The 22,141-nt window shown below is 46.8% G+C and overlaps 1 protein-coding gene and 1 long non-coding RNA gene across 2 annotated transcripts in view; one reads left to right on the forward strand and one right to left on the reverse strand.

Moving 5' to 3' along the window:
* MEIS2 (Meis homeobox 2) overlaps positions 1-7,691 on the reverse strand; it is a gene marked incomplete at its 5' end in the record, with an annotated part of 207,097 nt that extends 199,406 nt beyond the window's left edge. The window contains 6 exon segments of the mRNA NM_001133677.1: positions 1,680-1,829; positions 2,626-2,676; positions 3,654-3,704; positions 4,382-4,523; positions 6,063-6,295; positions 7,525-7,691. Coding sequence (NP_001127149.1) covers positions 1,680-1,829; positions 2,626-2,676; positions 3,654-3,704; positions 4,382-4,523; positions 6,063-6,295; positions 7,525-7,536 — 639 coding nt within the window.
* LOC129050075 (uncharacterized) lies at positions 7,414-8,069 on the forward strand. The gene is made up of 2 exons (XR_008513520.2): positions 7,414-7,499; positions 7,870-8,069. It is a non-coding gene; the product is annotated as an uncharacterized LOC129050075 (long non-coding RNA).
* Positions 8,070-22,141: the final 14,072 nt, after the last annotated feature.

Below are 22,141 nucleotides of genomic sequence, written 5' to 3' on the forward strand. Positions count from 1 at the left end.
CATTCTCCCAATAATGTGAATAAATATAAATTTAGAAACAGAAAACAATGAAAATAAACACATAAAAAACAACAAAGATAAATATTTCTTAGGTAGTGTCATGCCTCATGGACCACAACACACTGTAGAGCCACAGATCAGCAAATAAACTTTCCATAACCACTGCTGCATCCTTTTGATTTCATTACATTCACTCAATATACAAAGGAGATCACCAAAGATTCCCTCACCATGATGGAAAAAGGTAAGGGTAAAGAGATAGGAATAGGAGTCTTCAACACCGTAGTATTTATTCTGTCACAGAACTGGATATCCCAGACTGCGGTTTTCTTTTCTAGACTTTTTCTAACTTTTGTTCTTAGGCTGACTTCCCATACAAGTGCAAAGGTTAATTATGAAAATCTATGACTGCATATTTTCAAAACTTTTGTTTGGAGCAGGGGAGAGAAGAACCTCATAGAAGGTTTATACTAAGGCATCCCAATTCATTTCTCATACCAGTCAGGAATTGGGATGGGAGGTAGGAACAAACTGCCTTCAAGACTTAATGCCTGTTTACCTCACATGGAGTGTCAAATTAATATTTCAGCCACAAAGTTATTAAACTACAGCTTATATTATTTAGGCTGTGAGTTCAACTGAATGTAATCTATAGACACCCTGTCCCCCATTTCCAGGCTTGAGTTCCTATAAATAAAACTGCTGTTCACACCCACTCTTTAACCTCGCCACTCTTGCCTTTCCTACCAGCTGCAATCTTTCTTCTCTTTGCTTCTTTTTCAAATTTTCAGTCTCACTACATATGCTTTTTTTTTTTTTTTTTTTTTTTTTTTTTTTTTTTTTTTTAGCATCAGACTCACTAGATTGGTTCCAAAATAGGATTAGAAACAGAGAGAATAGAAAGAAATCTCCTTTCCTGGCCTGACATACACAGTCATTCCTTACTATACTCTCCATCCTCATTCACCAACTGTTAAAGTGTTAAAATTCAACAACTAACCTATGGTTACTCAATCATAATTCCCTTCAGCTTTCTGTAATACATTGTTAATAATTGGTTCATCAAGGTTACTGTCTTTTATTATGAAGATGCTTCAGGCATTTGGCAATAAGTCCCTATTCTGACGATAAGTTTCTATAGCAAAAGCCCTGAGAATTGTAATGTGTTCGTTCACCCCTTTTATTTCGAATGCAGTGCAAGATTGCCAATAATTCTCAGAATTGTCATCTCTGTGAGATACTAGGAAATCAGCACTCACTCAATTCTCTTTCATTCAGTCCTCTCTCTCCAGACCAGTCCAGCTTACTGTCTTGCTTCTTTCTATCCCTGCTGCACTGATTACACAAAATTAAGAAAGCAGAAAACACAGTGGTGATTATATCAAACAGACTTTGCTAACACCCAAGTCACCAAATCCAGAAAACTTTACACATTAAGAGCACAAATCACTCTATCAACTCTGGTTTTTTGGCTCTCAACATAAATAGGAGGGGGTCCAAGAAAGGAGAAATGAAAATGAAGGGTATGGCAGAGAAAGCAAGAAAGAGAAGAAAAGACCCCAAAAGAGATGGGGTCATTTAAAAAGAGAACTAAATCAGTGGAACTAGATGTTAAAACAAGTTTAAAATAATGCTTTGCCCAGTGGCCTTAAAAGATTGCCAAAGGCTAACAGACTTACATGGTCAGCGAGATTAGTGGAGGAGCCTGAAAGTTCTTCATGATCTGACTTGGAGCTGCCGTCTCTTTCATCAATGACGAGGTCGATGGGCATTTTCCCCTTCAAACAGCTAATGTATCGGTGGCAGAAGTTATCGCACAGTTCGTGGACCTAGAACGAAGGTCGTGGTGGAGGGTTTAGCTCATGTTGTTGTTGTTGTTGTTTTGTTTCATTTTTAGAAAGGAAAAATACCAGGTTGCAAGGTTACATTTGGAAAGAGCAACAGTGTGATGTCTTCCAAACTAACTCTAATTAAAGGGTGTAATAGTTGAAGGCAAGGAAACAATAGAGTAATTGTTGCAGCAGATATTATTCTCCAGAGACTTCTCTGAGCAACAAGTTACAATAGAGAGAGAAAGAAATAGGACTGGAAATAACTGGGTTCAGACTGGGAGTCCAGGGAATTAAATCTGATTTGATAATAACATCAAAACATTACAACATTGGAACTGGGGAAAGCATTAACGTTTGTGATTTTATAAGCTAGGAGTTTTGTATGTTTCCAGGGGAAAGTAACTGAGCTGCAGAGCAATGGAAAGACACCCAGCAAGGATGATTCACTCTGCCTGCACCTAATGCAAACCCAGGGCCGAGGGTGAGCTGAGCTAATAAAGATGCAAGCAGGCTGAGTGTCCAGTAACATAAATGGTTTGCTGCATTTCAAAATAATCCTGAATGCCTGAGGGGAATATTGGGGAGGAGGAGGCTACTTTAAAGGCAAGGCTGTCCTGATTCACCCACCCTCTGAGCCCCTGTGTTGAGAAGCGAGTTGAAGGATGGACATGGCTACATGCTCAAAATCTCCAGGTGCTCAATCCCTCACACTAGAGGTTTGTTAAAAACATCCCAACTCAAATAGGAGAGGGAAGTGGTTTAATCAACACGGGGAGTGTTATTTCCTGCTTACCTTTTCTAACTCCAAAAGATGAAACCTTAGTACTTGTATTGCTTGTATCATCTGAAAGAAAAGTTCAGGGAATAGAGTTAGAGCTCTGTGATTCTGAGGTCCTGTCTTGGGGTTGGGAGTGGGGTGAGGATGGTGGTGAGAAAGTTGGGCTGGGGAGAAGAAACGGGCAGGTGGCTAGGAAAAACTTAAACATCAAGAAATAGAAAAATCAAGTGATTACTGATCATCTCTGCCTCATTGGCCATGGGGTAGGAATCTGACTCAACCTGAGCATAAGCATTAATATCTTTCCCCCTGATGTTCACTGTGCTATTTGTAAGACTGCTTTCCTCGGGCCAGGCCTTTTTTCTCCTCTTAGTCCTCTTTAAACATCCCCTCCCTCGACCTCAGGACAACTTTTTTTTTTTTTTCCTTAAAAAAAAAAAAAAAGGTCGCTTCTCAGGATAGAAAAAGCTTTTTAGAACAGCATACCCAGCGAAATCCTTCCTCACTAAAGAAGGAAATACTCAAGATGAATGCTGAGGCAGGGCCTTTGAAAGCGGATTTAAGTACTTTTAATATTGAAATCGTGCAAATTAGCAAAAGAATCGCACCTAAAAGTGGCCTGCGCTGGCCTGCCCCTCACCGCCCCCCAGCCCCCACCCCCAGCCCGCCCTCAGCCGTGCCAGTGGTTACATCCTTCGGGTTAGCCGCCCGGGGCTCGGCCGCCTGCCCCGGCAAACAGAGGAAATAACTCACTTCTCGCAGTTTACTCCTGGGGCCGAGACCTGGGAAACATCCCCTGCTCGCGCTCTCGGCGCTGGGTCTCCCGTTTCGGCCTCCCTGGGCTCCGCTCCCCACCGCGTTCATCCTGCTCCTCGCTCGCCAGCTCCCGTGCGGGGGCTCTAAGCTGCTCCCTTCCTCCCTCTCTCCCTAGAGCTCCAAAAGAGGGTTCTGTTCTAACTCCCCAGAGCTCCAGCAGAAAGTGGGTGCTTCTGGGCATGGGAGAGGGCAAAGGCTGGGGAAAAACAAGGAACAGAGAGCCTTACCAAATTGTCCAGCTCTGGATTTGAGGAAAAAAGTGGCTTTTCGGCGCGAACCTGTAAGAAACAGAGAGAGTCAACTTGAACGATCACCCTATTTTAAATAAGAAAACTGAAATGTGAGAATGGGGACGGTGGAGGGCAATGGCGGAAAAGAGGAAAGGGGCTTTGGCAAAATACAAGAAAGAAACTGGTGCCTTAAATTAGTGGAGTCGCTGAAGAAGAATCAGGGCATTCTTGTCCTGGCCCCATTAAGGGGGACCTGGTACGACTAAGCTGTAGCCAGGAACTCAGGGTCGTTCTCAGGGCCCCGAGTTCCATATCCAGCAGTCCAAGAGGCTGTGGCTCTCCACTGCTGCCTGGGACCGCTCGGAGAGGCGCCCAGCTTCCTTGCCTCCCGGGCACTCTCGGGTCCCTCACAGCCCCTCTCCCCAATTCTTGTTCAAGTAGCTGGAGGCGGGGGAGAAAGGCCAAGCCCCAGATTAGGAGCAGGTCAACTTTAATTCGAGGGTCGAGCCCCTGTATTCCTGCTGGGGGGGAAAACAAACACCCATATTTATCTCCACTTCCAATTCGCCCTCAGGCTCAGGGATGGGGAGGAAGCGTAGAGAGCAGACTGGGCCAGAGGAACAGATAGGGTGTCCCTGGCCTTTCCTCCTTTCAAGTAAAGCTCCGAGGAAAGGGGAGGGGTAGTGAGGGACTGCCCGAAGTTGAGTGGATCAAGAAGGCTGGACCTGCTTGGCGAAGACCGCGATGTCCTCGTTGAAGGAGTCGGAGGAGCAGACGTCTCCACCAGCCACTCCAGGTTCCCGGGGAGTGCAGGTCGCCAGCTCGCACTTCTCAAAGACCAGAGCTAACAGAGGAAACAACGGGTGCCTAACGGGCAGCGCCACGCAGAGACACACACACAGAGACGGGGTGCAGAGGGGAAGGAGCAAGAACTGTAATCAACAAGTTTGGAGGGTGTGGAGTCCTTCTTTAATACAACAGGCACGCACCACACTTTACAACCCTTCCTCCATCAGCCGAGCCTAAGCCAGAAACAGAAAGGGAAAAGGGCCTTGCCCTCTCCCGCAGCTCAGAGGTCCCTCAGATCTGGCCAGAGAAGCCCCCGGCCACTGCAGCCCGACAAATAAAAACAGCCTCAGTTGGAACGTAATGAAACATCCGAGACGCTCAGGCAGTCTGGAGCCCGAGTCGATTCTGATCCACTCCTCACACTACGGAGGCCGCCGAACCAACCCCTGAGACCCAGCCCTGACCTCCCAAGAAAGGAACACTGTTTGAAATTAAAAAAAAAAATAGTTTTAACTCTGCATTTTAATGGGCATCTCAGACGAGGCCAAAGGCTTCACCTACATACACACCGGAGTGACACCTCATAAATGCAAAAGAATGCTCTTTTAATCTCTCCACCCCCTTGCCTTATAAACTTGTTTGATCCACTTCTACTAAAGCCACAGTGTGGGGGCCAAAATTATAGGAAGGTTACACGCTGGAGAGCTTCCTTCCAAAGACCACATTTCTCCCAGCGTTGCAGCAGACAAAAATAAATAAATCGTGTTTTAAAACTTGTAAGTGTGCGTGCGCGTATGCCCTTTGTGTTCCTCCGGGCGGCTTAGCCACACTTCGGGATGCTTGCGGCCTCTGGCTTGGGGCTCAGTTGCTGTTTACCCACTGTCCCCTCCCCTCGGCATCCCGTCGCTTTGCCCACCTACCCTCAGCCGGAAGAGCTCGTGTGGTACACGTTAGGATTGTGCATCTCACCCCTCGCCAAGTGCTCTCAGAATATAAAATAATTTCCAGCCATCTTCCTTACTCCCCCTAAGAGCGGCTCCAAGCAAGCAAGAGTCCCTTCCACCTCGCTGCACTTCAAGGTCTGTCCCCTTTATTTACAGAGAATTAAGAAGTGGGTGATTAGGACCTCCTGGCCGACAGAAGCAGCCCTGATCCCAGCTCAAGCTGCTTTTAGTGACTCCCAGACCCTCAGTAGGAAACAGAAGAAAAAATAAAAAATAAAAAAACCCAAAGTTGCTTCTCATCGGCAGCAAACTTTCTCCTTCGTCAAGGCCTCTGTTAGGGGGCCTGAAACGAGCAGTCCTGCGTCCTTTGGCCAGGAATCCTGTCCTCGGGGAGAAGGCCCCGGCAAGATTCTGGGGACTCAGTCACTCCAGGCTGTGGGGTCCGGAGTGGTCGGGCTGTGGGAGCGAAAGAGGCTAGTTCTTCGGGGCTTTGACTCCAGGGGCAGAAGAGCAGGCCCCCTCCACGGTCCTTTCCTAAGGCAAGCGGCGCCCGCCCCCCACCATGCAGAAGTAACTCCCCTCTTAGTGGTCCACCTTCCCACCCCCACAGAGACAAACACACACTCTCACTCACACTCACACACAGTAAGCTGGGTCCGGGGGATCGGTTTACCCATAGATCGCGTCCTTGTCCCGCTTCAAGGCGTCGTTGACAGCGGATCCCATACTGGCCGGCATGACATTGGGGTGTGGGGCGTGCGCGCCGTAGTGCTGTGTGGCGTGGAGTGGCGGCCCGTGGTTCAGGTGGTGAACCGGGGGAATCGGCCGTGGCGCGTGAGGGTCTCCGTACATGGAAGCGGGAACCCCTACTCCGTCCATCCCGCCGTAATGGGGCAGCTCATCGTACTGTCAGAACCCGGGAAGGGGGAGGGGGCGCAGGAGGTGAGGGAGAACAGAGGAGGGGGGTGGAAAGGGAAAAAGAGCAGGGAGAAGAGGGCGAACAGAAAAGAGGGGAAGGGATAAAGATGAGAGAGAGAGGGAGGGAGGTAAGAGAGAAGAGAGGAGGAGGAGGAAAAGGAGGAGAGGGGGAGAGAGAGAGAGAGAGAGAGAATAAAAATAAAAACAAAGTCAGAAAGGAGAAAAGTACCGAGCACAAGTTGAGCACACAGAAACCAAACCAGCCAAAACAACGAAGTTAAAAGTTGTGAGGAAAAAATGTTATTAAATTTAAAAATGAAAAAGCATGAACCAAGAGCAACGTTAAGAGAAGGAAGAGGAGGCGGCGAGGCCGGGGATTTGAGGGGGCGCCGGGAGGCCCCGCTCCCGCCGGAGGCAACAGAACCGTAGCGAGCCAACGGAGGGAGAAGTGGAGTTAGTGTGAGGAGGAAGCCCCGGATCCCACCCCTAACCCCCCTTCGCCTCCTCCGAGGATCCAATAAATCAAAAGGCGAAATGAAACAAAATAAAGAGAAGAAAAACGCGAAAAATCAGCACGAGAACGCCGAGGACTAGGAAAGACTAGGGCCAGTGCCTCCCCGGGGGCAGGGAGCGGAGGGTGGGGGGGCGAATAACGTGAAAGTTACCAGAAACATTATTTAGCAGCGGATTCCCTGCGTCCTTGTCAATTTCAGAGACAAAACAAGCAGCCCAGGCTAGTAGTCTAGGCGGCGGCGCAGCGGCTGCGGCAGCGCGGCCCCAGCGGCGGCCCCGGCGGCGGCTCCTACGCAGCCCGTGCCCGCCCGGAGCCGCGCGAGCAGCGGCGGCAGCGGCGCAGCAGCGGCAGCAGGAGAACCGGGGGAATCGCGCTGCTAGGGTAAAAGCTGGAGCGAGGCGAAAGCGTGTAACGATTGCACACGCACACACACACCACTCACACGCACTCGCCGCCCGCCCGCTCGCACAGCGCTGGAACACGCGCTCCCAGACACGCACACACGCACGCACACACACTCGCACACACGCAGAGGCACGGTAGGGAAAGAAGCCGATGAATAATTTTGCTATTTTTTAAAATACTGGCCGCCATCATCAAGCAGCGAGCAGCAGCAGAAGCGTTGAAGGGAGAGGAGGCATCGGGACAGGCCCCTCTTAGGAGAGGATTTATATCTAGGTAAGTGTTGGAGATTTAAACCTACCCTTTGCGCCATCAGTCTGCGCTCCAATAAACTCCTGGATGTGTCGTATATTTAATATCCCAGTCCGGATAAGAAAGTGATCTAGGCTGAAGATTCCTTTTTTTTTTTTCCAAACCAAAGAGACTTCTCCCAATTCTCCAATATGTTATTTTTTAGGGGGGAAAAAAGCCCAGTCTAGACAACGAAGAGTTTTTTTTTTTCTGTGATATTTCTTCTTTTTCTCTTTTTTCCTCTTCTTCCTCCTCCTCCTGATCTTCCTCCTCCTCCTCCACCTCCTCCTCCCCCCCTCCCCTCCTCCTCCTCTTCGGTCCTCCTTTCCCCCTCTTTCTCTTCTCTTCCCCTCAGTTGGAAAAAAAAAAGAAAGAAAAGAAAAAGAAGAAAAAGAAGAAAAAAATTATCAAGCCCCCGAACTGAAGGTTACGAGCGGCCCGTCAGCAGCCCACATGTAACCGAACTGTCGTGTTTCATGGCTTTTTGCCACTCCAGCTGTCAATCAAAGCCCGGAATGTCAAGGTAGTGAATGAATGATGGTTGATGATGATGAAGAGGAGGAATCTTTCAGACCCGTTTTTTCTTCCAGTAAAACTCCGCGAGGGGTTTCTGCTTCTTGAATTTTTTCCTCCCCCTTCCCCCCTTTTTTAGCTTTGCCCCCGCGGTGTCTATAATACGATCCTCTCTCTTTAAAGTATTGTTCAAAGAAAGCAATGAGAAAAATCAAGAAAAAAAATGAATAGTTTGCAAAAATTGGACTTCCTCCCCCCCTTTCCTGGTAGGTATTTTGTCTCTCCCTCTCTCTCTCTCGCTCGCTCGCTCGCTCTCACTCGCGCTCGCTCTCTCGCGCTCGCTCTCTCTCGCTCTCTTTCTCTCTCTGGGAGATGAGTGAGTGTCAGTAGGTGTTGGCAGGTTGGCTGCTGCCTGGCTTATTGAAGAGCCTCAGTTTGGCGGCGCGGGTCGGCGGCGGGAGAACGAAATGACGGAACCCGGAAGTCGTGGTGGCCATAGCCCGTCGTACGGCGGAGACACATCCCGGGAGTGGGGAGCGGGAGCGAGGAGGAGCGCGCCGCGCCGAGCCTCTGATATGCAACGAGTGCGATCGGACAGCCCCGGCTGGGGGGGCGGGGGAGGCGGGGAGGCGGGGGGGCGGGAGGGGGAGGGGAGGCTCGAGCCGGGCGGACCCGAGCAAATCAGCGAGCCTGCTCCTCCACGGGGATGGGGGACGGCGGGGGGGAGGAAGGGGAGAGTGTGTCTGTGTGTGTGAGTGTGTGTGTATGTGTGTGCGTGCGCGCGTGTGTGTTGTGCGCGCGCGCGCGCGAACAGGGAGAGAGGGAGAGGGGGAGAGAGAGAAGAGGACAGGGAGAGCGGAGAGGAAAACTGCAGAAAACCACAGGGAAAGTACGGTACCGCCTCAGATCTTTTCATTTGAAAAAAAAAAAAAAACTTACTTCTAGTTCATTTTCCCATCACTCCCGGCTCCTGCCTAACTGGGTCTTGCCGGGGACGTTTGGCATGGCGCTCTAGCTTTTGTTCCTTTTAATTCCGCGGCCTCCCTCTCCTCTGCCCGCCGATTACAGCACCCCGAAGGCTTCCTGCTAACATCCAAGGGCAGCAAGCTCTGCAGACGGTACCACTGCCGGGCTAAATTTTTTATTAAGTGGCACTTTCTTTTCTGCGCAGATCCGGCAACCTTGTCAATACTCATTTTTTTCCAGAACCAGAAGAGACCAGCTTAACTCAGCACACTCCCTCCAAGCGGTGCGGACAAGGGGCCACCCCGAGAGTCTTTGGGGGCCGCGGCGGAATCGGGAGGGAGGAAGTGAGGAGGCAGTCATCTGGGTCCGATGTAGCCAAGGGCGTGTGTGTGTGTGTGTGTGTGTGTGTGTGTGTGTGTGTGTGTGCGCGCGCGCGCGACTAGTGTGCGTCTCCAAAGTGGATCTCACTCAGAGCTGGGAAGCACAGGAGGAAAAGACGGAGAGAGAGGGGGAGAAAGAAGTTGCCGGGCGAGGAGGAGTGGCCGGCGCTCACAGCCCAGCTTTGTTGTGGTCGCCCGAGGCGCAGCGGCGGGCCGCGGTAACGCCTGCTAATGGCTGTGTTAATTACACAGGGGCAATTTCGCGGGGTCAGGGAGATGGGGCCAGCTCCGAAAGAACTTTTCCAAAAAGGAAAAGGAAAGGAAGGGAACTACCCCACACTGTTTGGGTGGAAACTAGTTGTGGCCGGTGCCTTGTCCTCCCTGGCCCAAGCTGCACCAGGCTTCACCTCTGCGCGGCTGGTTTCCCGGCGGCCGCGCGTCAATCACTACGAGCCCGGAGTTGGGGGCGGAGCCACGGTCACCCCGCGCAAGCCTTGCAGCCCAGCAGCCCCCGTGCCTCTCGGCCCCTTGTGGCGCGGCCGGGCGGACAGGCGCTGGAAGCGCGCCCTCTCCCCAACTTCTCGCTCTCGTCTTCCCAGTCCCTGGCCCAGAGAGTGGAAAGCGGACTGTTGTTCTCCAACAGCCGCATCGCTCCCCAACTTTGAACCCATTCTGGGAAGTGGAGAGTAGAGTGTCTTCCACGAGCCGCATCTATCCGACTTTCCCGCGGAGGGAGGGTGGGGTGGGGGAGGTTGATTAGAGAGAATAAAGTACTGTGTGTGTGTGTGTGTGTGTGTGTGTGTGTGTGTGTGCGCGAGAGAGAGAGAGAGAGAGAGAGCGCGCGCGGGGAGGAGGGCGGATGGGAGGGCTCTTTTTTTTGGCCCCCTTTCCATGTTCCCTGCTTCACTGTAAGCTTTCGAGCAACAGAAACTAGGCTAAGATTGCAGCCTGCAGAGACTCCAAGCGGAGTCGGAGAAATTTGGCCTCGTTTTAATAGGTCTGAGGAATGAACTCCGGAGGTCAATAAAGCCCTCCAAAAATGATGAATGATTGAGCACCTGTGATGATGATAGTGATTACCAGAGCAATTAAACAGTTTGATTAAATGAGCCATCATAACAATGATGTCTGCGGGAAATCGGCCCTCACATATAAAGAAAGATAGTGCGAAGGGGCTGGCAGAGGCGCGGATAGCGCGACGCCAGGGAGAGGGGCTGCGGGCCGCGAGGTTTCTGCCCAATGGCCCGAGCAGGGACGGCCGGACTCACGGAGCTTCAGGGAGGAGAGTGTAGCCCAGTTTTTCAGCCACTCTTTTTTGCCGGGCTTCAAGCCTGCTAGAGCCGACGGGTAGGAAATCTGAAGGTTGGGGGGAGGGTACTTCCTCCACGTCCTCTTTTTTTCCCTAGAAGAACTCCAAGATTAAAAGTATCCTTATTTGTTGCTGAATTGCTCGTCGACATTTAAGAGAAGGTGAGTAAAAAAGAAAAGAAGATGAAAGAGAAAACAAAAAGTTGGTCTCCAGAATTTTATTTCAATCGACAGTTACGCAAATTCAGTTTAGCCGGGACCGGGAGGTTGGAGAGGGCGGCGGGGTGGGGAGGGGAAAAAAACAACAGTCTGTTCTCGCTGCAGAGCGTTTTCGACTTTGCAAAGCTGTTGATGTTGGTGGGTCCAAGTTCCCGGTGCAGCGCCGCTGGCTGAGAAGTTTGTACTCAGTTTTTACTCTTCTGATTATTCTTAAATTCAATTTAAGAATTTAAGTTTATCGTCGCCAATAGGATTATTGTTGTTTTAAATGTCTTGTTCAATAAGTGCCAGTTACGTTTCTTTTTAAAAGAAACTCCTCAGTGTCCTTGATAAACCTTTTTTTGTGAAGATCAACTTCATGTGGAACCTCTGCCTTGCAGGGTTTAAACATTCAACATTGCTACCTTGTGTTTCTTTTTCTGTTTTTATAGTGATACTGTAAAGTGAGTTAGCATCTCTATAGCTTTCATTTAGAAAAACTTAAGTCTCATTTTTAGAAAAATATTCCTTCCTTGGCAGTGTGAGTAAAAACAATTCAGACAGATTGATGATTTCTATATTTTCTTTTCTTTCTTTCTCTTCTTTTTCTTTTTCTTTCTTTTTCTTTTTTTTTTTTTTTTTTTTTTTGAGACGGAGTCTCGCTCTGTCGCCCAGGCCGGAGTGCAATGGCGCGATCTCGGCTCACTGCAACCTCCGCCTCCCGGGTTCAAGCGATTCTCCTGCCTCAGCCTCTTGAGTAGCTGGGATTACAGGGGCGCGCCACCACGCCTGGCTAATTTTTTGTGTCTTTAGTAGAGACGGGGGTTTCACCATATTGGCCAGGCTGGTCTCGAACTCCTGACCTCGTGATCCACCCGCCTCGGCCTCTCAAAGTGCTCGAATTACAGACATGAGCCATCGCACCCGGCCGATTTCTATATTTTCAAACAATTGTAAGCTAATAATGAGTTGATTATCTGGTGATAATCTTGGGTTTTACAAAAAAAGAAAAGTTTAAACTTTATTTTCATGTGTTTTTATCAGATGCAGAAGGCATTTTTAACCTTAGCGCCTTTCTCTGTCTCTCTCTTTCATATTCTTAACTTCTTTTGCATTTTATTGAATACATTAAAGCAGACAACAGGGACAATATGGTTAGGTGTAGGAGGAAGAGAGAAATATGACATTTTAAGATATTGTCAAAAAGTCATATTTAACTTCAACGACTTTTAGTTAAAAAAGTGTGAGAGTGTTAAAAGTGCATTCCTACTGGAGGAAATCTATGTCTTTTTAAAATTTGCCAGTTGTCTCAGGGGAGAACCCAGAATTTCTTTGAACGAAAGAGATCTTACTGATCTAGTTGCATGTCACCTATGAAACTGTTAGTTTAAAATAGCAGTCCTAGTGTAGTGGATTACACATGAGGAGATCAAGTTGGAGTCGATTCAAGGTATTGGTTCTTGGTCAGTCTGATGAATTCAAAACACTATTACCTTTAATCAGCAACTTGCTGGTGTTTTATTAATAGAGCTGAAAAAGGCTCATCTAACATTTAAGAATTTCCTGGTTTCCCTCATCCCCAATTTTCCAGTCCAATAGAAGCGATTCCAAAGGAGTAGGGTACCCGCACTTTCTGATTTCCATCCTGGTGGCATTTTGCTAATGCCCCATTGTCAGCGTTGGCACTCCCACCCAGGCTTCCAGGCTCATCTGCTCTCCCACATTTGGGGTGAAAGGAAAGTAGGTGGGGCAGGCCCGGGAGACAGGCACGAAATGGGGGTCGCAGGAGGTGGCACACACCTCCGTCAACAGTCAGCTCCTTCTGCCCAGGCTGGAAATGGTTTTAACAGGCGGTAAAATTTCATCTTGCGGTGTCAAATTGGGGTCATTTTGGGGTTAGAGTTCTCAGTGTCCGAGAGGAGCTGTCCAGCTGCGTGGGGACTCATTAACTGCAAAAGATCTGTTTCAGTAAAAACAATTCAAAGACAATCAGAAGGCTAAAGACCCTCTACAAATCGCATTTTACAAATGCCCCAGAACAAATATGGATGGTGAAACCTATTTCTTCAGAATCCCAAATCAGCTACTTAGCTCTGGAGTGGGGGTGGGGGCACTGCATAAAAAAGAGGTGAAAAGGAGGGGACCAAGCGGGTGGGGACCAATGGAAGGGGGAATCGGGCCTCTCAAATTTAAGAGTCTGTTTTTAATCACCTCTTTCTTATTGAAGCAACCCCGAATTCTGAAAACTGCTACTTTTCTATTTTTCCTTTTCTTTTTTTGAGCCAACATGGAATGCTATTATAGGTAACATTTAAGATTTAAAAGGAATAATTGAATTCCACTATAGTCCCTTAATTTGAAGGGCATTGGCTTTATGGGGAGTGTTTAATTTCAACCAAGCATTTATGAACCCAGACTCTAGGTGAATTTGCCCACACTCCTTAAGGAGCTTGTGTAGCTGTTTTTTTTTCTTTTTCTTGAAAGTTATAGCTTCTTAGCACAGATAACTTCAAATTCCTCAGAACTGCAAAGTCCAAAGTGTTAATCTGTGTATTAAAATCGCCAGGTTTAAATCCTTTTTGTCTTCTTACAGCAGTTAGAACAATTGACGCCTTGCTAGAGAAGCAAATAAGTCCAACCTTAATCTTATTTGTAACTTTATTTAATGTTTTGATTTGGAATATTTTGGATTAAGCAGATCTTTAAAACTCTGTAAGGTTAATTTTTATTCCAGGAGGGAAGTTCTCTTTACTGGTTTTGAAAAAAGACATGAATTATTACTTTGATTTTCAAAAATTCCTTCAGGTAAAAGGAAAATTCAGGTTTAAAAAGAGAAGCTAGATATGTGAAATGCCAGGGATTTTAGGATAAAACCAAGTCAATACTTAAAAGTAAAGTATCATTTGAAGAAATTTTATTTCTTGCATTACTGAACTGAGCAAGTAAAAGTGATAAAAAATATGTTACTCTCTCTCCATCTCTCTCTCTATCTGGACTCCACTTCTGTCACTAGGTCTTCTCTTTCCATCCCCAGCACTTTTCTTTGGGTTCTGAATGACACAGTGATTTTTTTTTTTGTAGTCTAGTTATTTTCTCCAAGCTTCTCAGAGTATTTCTAAATTGTTATTCAAGGAGTTTGATTTCAGCCCTGCAGAAACAGCCCTCAGCCCAGCATCGCTGGGACAAAGGCAGAAGGGGCTATCTTCTGCTCAAGACCTGCTGGCTGACAGTTGGAATTTTTGATATATATTTTATTTGGCGTTTCCAATAACGTGTTTGTCTCTCCCTCTCCACCCCTTGCAGCCATCTATTGCTTTTAAAACATCCCTTCTCCATAAACATTGGCTCATCCTTGTGAACTATTCTTGACCTTCCCAGCAGTGTAACCAGCAGCTCTGAAAGCTGGCCTAGAAATAATTCCACTGGCTTCCTTACCTGTTAACTTTACTCACTCTTCCTAGCTGGGATCAACAGAAGGAAGGGGATTTTTTTGTTTGCTTTTGTTGTTGTTGTTGTTGTTGGTGGTGGTGGTGGTGGTGGTGGTGGTGGTTTTTGGTCCTTTGGTCCTTTTCTCACTTAAGCTTTCTATAATGATTTTTTTCTCCGCCTCCTCCCATTAATAACGTTTAAGCACCCCACACTTTATTTTTTAAATAAAATGGAGTAAAATTATTACACTTTTTTCCTTTTTGCCCCCTTTTCTTTTTATTTCTCCCAATTTTAGCTGCTTCACCATCTCATAGAAAGGATTTCAATAAATAGCCCTCTAGCGCTATCTGGCGGGGCTCCAAACACGACGTGCGCTTGCTCTCACTGTTTCTTCCTCCTTCCCGCGCTCTCTTCTTTCCTCTCTTTCTTCCTCTCTCCTGCTTTTTCTCTCGTCTCTTCCGCTCGATTGTTTTTCTCTTTCTGTCCTCCTGCGGCCTCTTGTCTAGTTCCTACCCCTACTTCAGCGCAGGCGGCTTGGAAAGCCCCGGCCAGAGGCTAGTAACCCTCGCAACTGGGGGATGCTCTGGCGACGGAGCTCTCTTTTCTGATCCCTCCTCCCCCTTACCCAGCGAGGATCACACACATCCTTTGCCTTTGATTAGCATCTTAAAGTTGCTTAGCGTGCCGCTTAAGTCCCAGCGTCTCGGCTGGCGGTGGTTTGGAGGGGCTTAAAACTGCATTCACGAAGTTTGGAGGAAAGAAATCAGACACTGGAATTCAGGGCTAGTGGAGCCCAGCTCAGTTTTAGGTCAGAAGGCCGAGTCTCAGTGCGAGATTGAGGAAGGGTCGGGGCTTAACGGGGGAGGTGGGGGTGGCAGGGGGGAACAGCACGGCGCGGCGCCTAGCCTGTGAGAGGGAGTCGGAGTGGGGGTGCGAGCGGTCCTCCACCGCCTCTGCCCGATCCGTACCTCACAACGGACTGCTCGAGTTTGTATCTAGGCCTGTCCAGGATTGTTTAGTCCTTCAATTAATTAGCTTTATCTCTTTTCCCCCTCCCCCCGCCTCCACCAAATTTGGAGAAGAGTGGGAAAGAACTGGAAAACTCACGGGGCAAAGAGAGAAAGCCAACAGTCAGACTGCGGGAGGAGGCACGCCTGGGATGCAATACCCAACAGTCTCCTCCCTCCTTTCCTGCAATTTGCAGGTCATTGTCTTTCTTATTTGTGGCTTTTTTTTTTTTTTTTTTTTTTTTTTCTTCAGTAGCCTGTAAACAATCAACGCCGTGTAGGGAGGTCAGAGGGGATGGGGCTGTGCGAGAGATTCGACTCAGGCTAGGTGCTTTAGATTTGGACCTGGCTGTATCCCTACTTTATTAAAATTCTCATCTGGGCGCGCGCTCTCTTCTCTCTTCTCTCTCTCACACACACACATACACACACGCACACACACATACACACACAGCCCGAGAGAAATTTCCAATCTTTGAGCAAATCTCTTCCATCTAGTCCTTGAAACAGAGGAAAGGACATGGGACCTGAAGGAGAGTTATGATTGAATTTTCTAAAATTTAGTTTTGACATTGCAAAGTAAAAGTGAGGACCATATTCCCAATACAGACCCAGAAGGTGGATATTTCAGGTGAGGGGACCTCAGCCTGTGACGTCTATGATCAACCAGACAAAGACCCCTTCCTAAATCTGAAGTCCCACCCCCACCCGTGGCAAACATGGAATACAAGGGAGGGGAAGTATGGCACAATAGTGGGTTCTGTTTTCCAAGAACTGCCCCCACCTCCATTGCGGAAGGAAAAAAAAGCACGGTTCGGGTGCAATTAATTGGGGACTGTTATTAGGTCATCATTAGCCAAGGTACAAATAATAGCAGCACATTTTTACTTAAAATTGACCAGCCCCAGAGTGATAGATCGATTTGGAGTATAAAAATGATGTATCAAAACATCAATGTCGATTATTTGAAATATTGTAGTCGAATTTTTTTTATTGCTTCATCGGTTAAGTGTCTGAAAGTGCAGTGTTCAAACATATATTTATGTTGTCAATACTGTCAGAACTGTCAGTTTTACTATACCGGATTTGTACTATATTTCAAATATGCTCATTTACATAAAATGCCCACCCTAGGATTCCCCCCCTACACCTACCCCATCTCTGGAAAATCTGTGTCAGTTTCTTCAAAGGATTCAGCAATCTTTGCCTAAGCTAAAGTGTGCACTACCTCTTTTACTCAATTTTCCACATCGGATTACGTGTCTTTTTCACCATCTCTAACTTTCAAAGAGATCCTTCTTCCTTTCTCCCCAATTCTGCCTACTCTAACCTCTTCTTCAAAATAGTACTGAGGCACTTGGAAAGCTTCGAATTTAAATATCCACATCCCAGCTCCAAATATACCATTGGAGTACAAAAACGGAAAAACCGGACTTGAGTGTACTTGGCCGCACTCGGGTAAACCAGGCTCCACCAGGCAGACATTCTCATACCGTCAGGGTCCATCATCAAATTACCTGGCAGATTGAAATCTTCCAGGGAAAATGAATTTGGAAATGTAAACACCTTTTCTTTCTTTTTACTTAAAAGCCTCAATGGTAGAAAAAGAAATAATACTTATAAATGATCGGCACGTTTTAACTTTAAAAGCTTTTGAACTCAAGCGAAAGACACAAGTTGGAAACAGAATTGACAGTTTTAATTGTACCCATTTTCACCTGGCACATCAGATCAGAGACAGTCATTTATTTTATGGGGTGTGGAGGGGAAAGGGATAGAAACCGGATAGAAAGCTAGAATCCACTGAAGTCCCTGTCCTAAAAATCTCAGAGAAATTAAAGACTTATTGAAACACAAACATTCCATCGCTCCATACTCTCGGTCCAGATGAATTGAAACTTATAAATCCATGCTCTCCCCAATTTTATGTTTTTTATTTTTTTTCAGGGTTTGATAGGAAAGATATCCAAGTCTGATAGGGAAGACAGGGCCACTTCTGGACTAGCTGTGAGGATGTGTTTTCATTTCCATAACACTGAAGCACTTTCTGTAAACCTTTTGATGTATTTAAATAAGTCTATTTGGACATTTAAAGAAGCTACACATACAAACATAGCTTGGCTTTTTGCCGTCAATCCCAGCATTAAAAAAAAACATTCATAATCTAACTGAGAAGTTTTTCATACCCATCCTTCTCTCAAATAAGTAAATAAATAAATAAATAGAGTGCAAACCAAAGAAAGTTTCCAGCGTGCATCTGTACATCTTCGTGTGCGAGTTTATAAACAACTTCCAGTCGGTACTTGGGTGTTACCTCCCTCCTGCCACACACCCCAAGGCAGAGGCATCGAGGGATCGCCCCCAGAGAGCTGTGTTTACTTAGCTTTTTTTAAAAAAAAATCTCGCCGCCATGTATGACAAGTGTTACTTCAAGAAATTCACCAGCCTTCTACAGATACTTCCAGTTTTGCTGTAATGATCTGCAGAAGAGAACTGCCATCACTTTCTCACATCCCAAGGTGTTGCAGGAACTCAGACAGAGGGGAGAGTGGCTGAAACGCTTAATTACCGGAGGCGAAGGAGGGGCGCGCGGGGGACCGAAGGAGAGGGGAGTGAAGAAGGAAGGTCCTTTACCAGGCTTGTACCTGGAGAAAGCTTTGAATCGCTTCTCTGCGAATATTTGGAAAAGGTATGGTTGCTTTTTAAAAAAATGCCTTTAGGGCAAAGTGATACCCTTGTGTAATAATTAACTCAGACAATAAAAATAATTGGAAAATCAGTTGGAATTTCTGAGTTTTTAATTACGTTTAATTTCGTACTAAGCCGTAAAATTACGAATGCCCCTCAATTAAACACTCTCCTCTTGTAAAGCGTTTAACAACAATTATTCCTTAATCAGTCTGAATGTGAGTCACAAATGGTGCTTTTCCACATCAAAGAGACGTCCTTCCACGTTACCTTTTAGTCATAAGTAAGAGGATTAATTCCTGTAATTAGAGGGATAAATATGTGCATAAATATATCTCTCACCCTCTCCTTAAAAAACAAAACAAAACACTTTCACTCTGTGTGATACGTGGCCGGCTATGGTAGGATAAGTGTTTTTAATAGTCTGCCTCTGCCCGGCATCCCTTTGCTGACGGGTGACTGGAACGGAGGAGACGCTGCGCGAAGCGCAGGGCCCCAGAGGGACACATGCACAGAGACGCACACACGGGTCAGGCAGGAGGCGCAGAGTTCGGGGGCCCGGGACTCCAACAATTCCAGTGCGATCCTCCCCAGACAATAACCCACCTCCCACGTTGCCCCAGCCCAGTGCAGCAAGACAGTTGTCTCCCTGTCGGTCCGCTTGTCCAGAAGAGAGGGGTCCCTGCCCTAAGCCCCAGCTCCAGGTTGACTCTTCAGGCTACAAATAAAAATTGAGCGTGACCTTTTAAAACTCCTGTGTGAATATCTCATTTACCTAATGACTTTATGTCACCTAGGAAGAAGGTCAATTTCCTCTTAACCTTTTCCCCGCTGCTGCAGTAAGCATTCTTCCCTAATCAATGGTGGCTGGAATAATCAATCCCCATTTTATGATCGCTGACAAACTCAATCTCAGGGCGGGGAGTGAGAGCTGGGGGTGAGCTGGCTCGGGCCGGGACAGAGGTCTCTCTGCGTACGCCCAGCTCCGCCCGGCGCCAAGGGAAGCCGCTCTCTCTTCCGTCGAGTTCTGAGACCTTGGCAAACTTCCCTCCCCCAACCGCCGGCGTGACTTCTGAGTTGTCACTAATCCGAACCTGATATTCACCAGAGCTCCTTCGGTCACCGACAACGCTCCCCGCTGCTGCCGCGGCCTCCCGCCCGCCGTCCTCGGCGTGTTTTCATTTCAAAGTCTGCGGGCAGGGATTGCCCCGACCCAGTGTGTGTGTGCGTGGTTTCATTTACATTTTAAAAATCATTTTTGCGTTCTTCAGCGTGGATCTCAGCACTTACCCTGTGTCTCAGGCCGACTAACTTTGCATAAACAAAGCAACAACCGAAGCTCATAGTGGGTGAAATCCTGCGGGGAAATGAAGGCAACCTGGTGGAGTGCGATCTCTCTCTCTCTCTCTTTCTCCTCTCTCTCTCTCTCCCTTCCCACATTTCTTCGTCTTCTCTTACCTTCTTCCTCCACTCCCCCCTCCACCCCAAATTCAGCTATCCTAAACCATAGGTTTATCAGATACCACTTCCTCCTCTTTTTAAATTCTTCAGACCTGCACCAGTCTGGGGAAATTACTGGGCAAATTACTAGATCAGAGCTATTTTGAAAGCTAATTTGGGGTAAACTCACTGTTCCTTATCTTTGCAGGGTTTAAATATGAGCCGCTCTCTGGTTCTAATCTCTCATAAAGTAGAAATTGACTTTTACACATGCAGGGCCTATTTGAAGGGGGGGGGGTGTCTCTGAACACTGGTTCACCACGGGTCACTGGAAACTTTTCCCCCTTATTCCACCCTAATCCCGTTTTCACTCACTACCAAGACACTGAAGCCGCTGATGATTAAAGCAGTCTCAAAAGTCTTGCTTAGCTAGGGTTCAATGGCAGGGAAATCATTTTCCTCAAAAAAAGATGTTCTGTAGCCAGGTTTTTGAAGATTTCCTATGAAGAGTCAATCTCTCAATACTGTATTGCCCAGTTAGTTAAAAGGGAACCCCAAACTGAACTTTCTTTCCTAGAGCGCTCTCTCAGGCCTGCGTTGCCTATGGGGATAATCTTTAAAAAGGTAATCAAACCATTCCTTTTCTTCATTCACAGATCCTCTTTACTTGTGGGCAGACATTCTGCTAAAATCGGAAAGTTTTTCAAATAATCAAAAACAAACATATAACTCTTCCACTTTTTATCCTTCACTCTGGTGTAAAAAGCAAACAAACAAAAAGAGCCTTTGAGTTCGAGGTGAGGGATATCTGGGCCACAGTACTCACTGTTTGCCCATGAAAGCTTCCTACATCCTGTTAGTAATGAAGATGGCAAATCATGTCACTTGCCTGAAACTTTCAGGTTCCATTATTGCATTGAGCCTCAAGGTGCTAGAGTGTGAGAGGCAGTGAGAACATGCCGGGTTCAGGACCTGACCTGGGACAGGAGCACTGAGTTCTCAGTATTGTCATTTTCCTCTTGCTTCATACCAGGAAGTACTTTTGCAACTCACACTGAGTTAGATTCGAGATTTAAATGGTTGTCGAAGGTTGGTCCAGCCCTGAGTCACAGTTTATAACACCCTGGCTTTTAGAAGATTTGCCTCATATTCCCAACAACTGAGTTACAGACCGTCTTAGACTACAACCTGTTTGTAGGCCAAAAAGTGCTTGTACAGGAAGAGTTTCCCATTACTAAGAGTACTGAGTGGGTTTTTTAAATCTCTGTTTGACAGAGGAGCAGACAGATTGGGGATAGGGCCCTTGACCTCAGATAATTACTTCAGTCATCCCTCTTCAGCAAATTTAATTCTCACACAAAGAGTAATTAACAACCTCTGACTACTCTATGAGAATTTCCTTTCCTTTTCTTTTCTTAAGGACCCTCATAGGAATATTGAAGAATATGTTTAATGGTAGTTTTTAGTTTCACTGCATTTAAACATTTTACATTCTGCTCACTTCTTCCATAGTCTACTGGAACACATTTAACAGAGTCTTGGGCTGTGTTCTGACTCCAGCACATGAAATTGGAAAATCCAGTCATCAATTTACTGCCCTCCCTACTCTCCACTTTGACCCCAAGCAAAGCTATTCACTAGACAACTCTTCGTCAATGGAAAATTCCCTAAGTTTGCTTAATGAGGAGAAAATGTCAGAAGAAAGAAAAAATTTTAATAGTAAAAAATGCCATTCTCTCCTTTTGACTGCCTGACAACTTTGTCTCTACGAGTATCTCATTCAGGGTTACAAATCAAAATTACATGTCAGGATACAAGCCACAGTATTGGAACAGGAGGAATGAGCACACAGACCACTAGCTTTTCAAAGGCGACTGAGGTCTCTGCAAGGCTCATGTCCTAAATGCAGAGACATCTTATTCAAACATCTCTAAGGGACAGGGCTGAATCAGATCACTTCTGAGGCTGTTTTTAACCCTAGAAAGACAAAAAGGGACTCCAAGGGCTAAAAAGCCATCAAGAGCTCAGGCCCTGGAGTCTGACGGGAAGGTGCTGAATACTAGGTCTGGCCTGTGCTGATTGTGAACTCTCAGTAGTCACCTGACTCCTCTACACCCTACTAGCCTCATGCATTAACTCAGCATAACAATGGTTGATATTACTGGACACATTTGTCAGCCCCTTCAGGTCCACCCTTTACTTTCCCCCTCCTGGTTTGTGCTCCTGAAGGCTGATATGGATGGTTTTAGAATGGCCCTTGTTTCCTCTTGGGCTTGCCTAGAGCGGGTAGAGCGAGGTCTGGGTGCTGATTCCCAGGGTCCCTGAGGGCTGGCTGCATTCCAGCCACAGCTCAAGCAGTCCTCTTCCCAGAGTTCCATTTCTGGATTTAGGTAACCATGTCCTTCTCCAGTACTAGCCTTGGGGCACTGTACTGTCCCTCGTGGTTTCCTAACACCCTGCTCACACCTTTTTAATAAAGTTCCTTTATTAAGCTCTCCTCAAATTACCCAATTTGATGTGTACCATCTGTTTCCTGCTGGACCTTGACTGATACACCTTGTAAACGTGTTTAGAGGATTAAAATGAAATGAGATAATGCATGTAAAGCACATAGTGCAGTTCTTTGCATATAGTAAAAGCTTAATAAATAGGGCTTTTATTTATTTTTACAATTATCATCTTGTGCAACCCTTTCATT

Source organism: Pongo abelii, chromosome 16 (genome assembly GCF_028885655.2).
Source record: "Pongo abelii isolate AG06213 chromosome 16, NHGRI_mPonAbe1-v2.0_pri, whole genome shotgun sequence".
Taxonomy (NCBI): Eukaryota; Metazoa; Chordata; class Mammalia; order Primates; family Hominidae; genus Pongo; species Pongo abelii.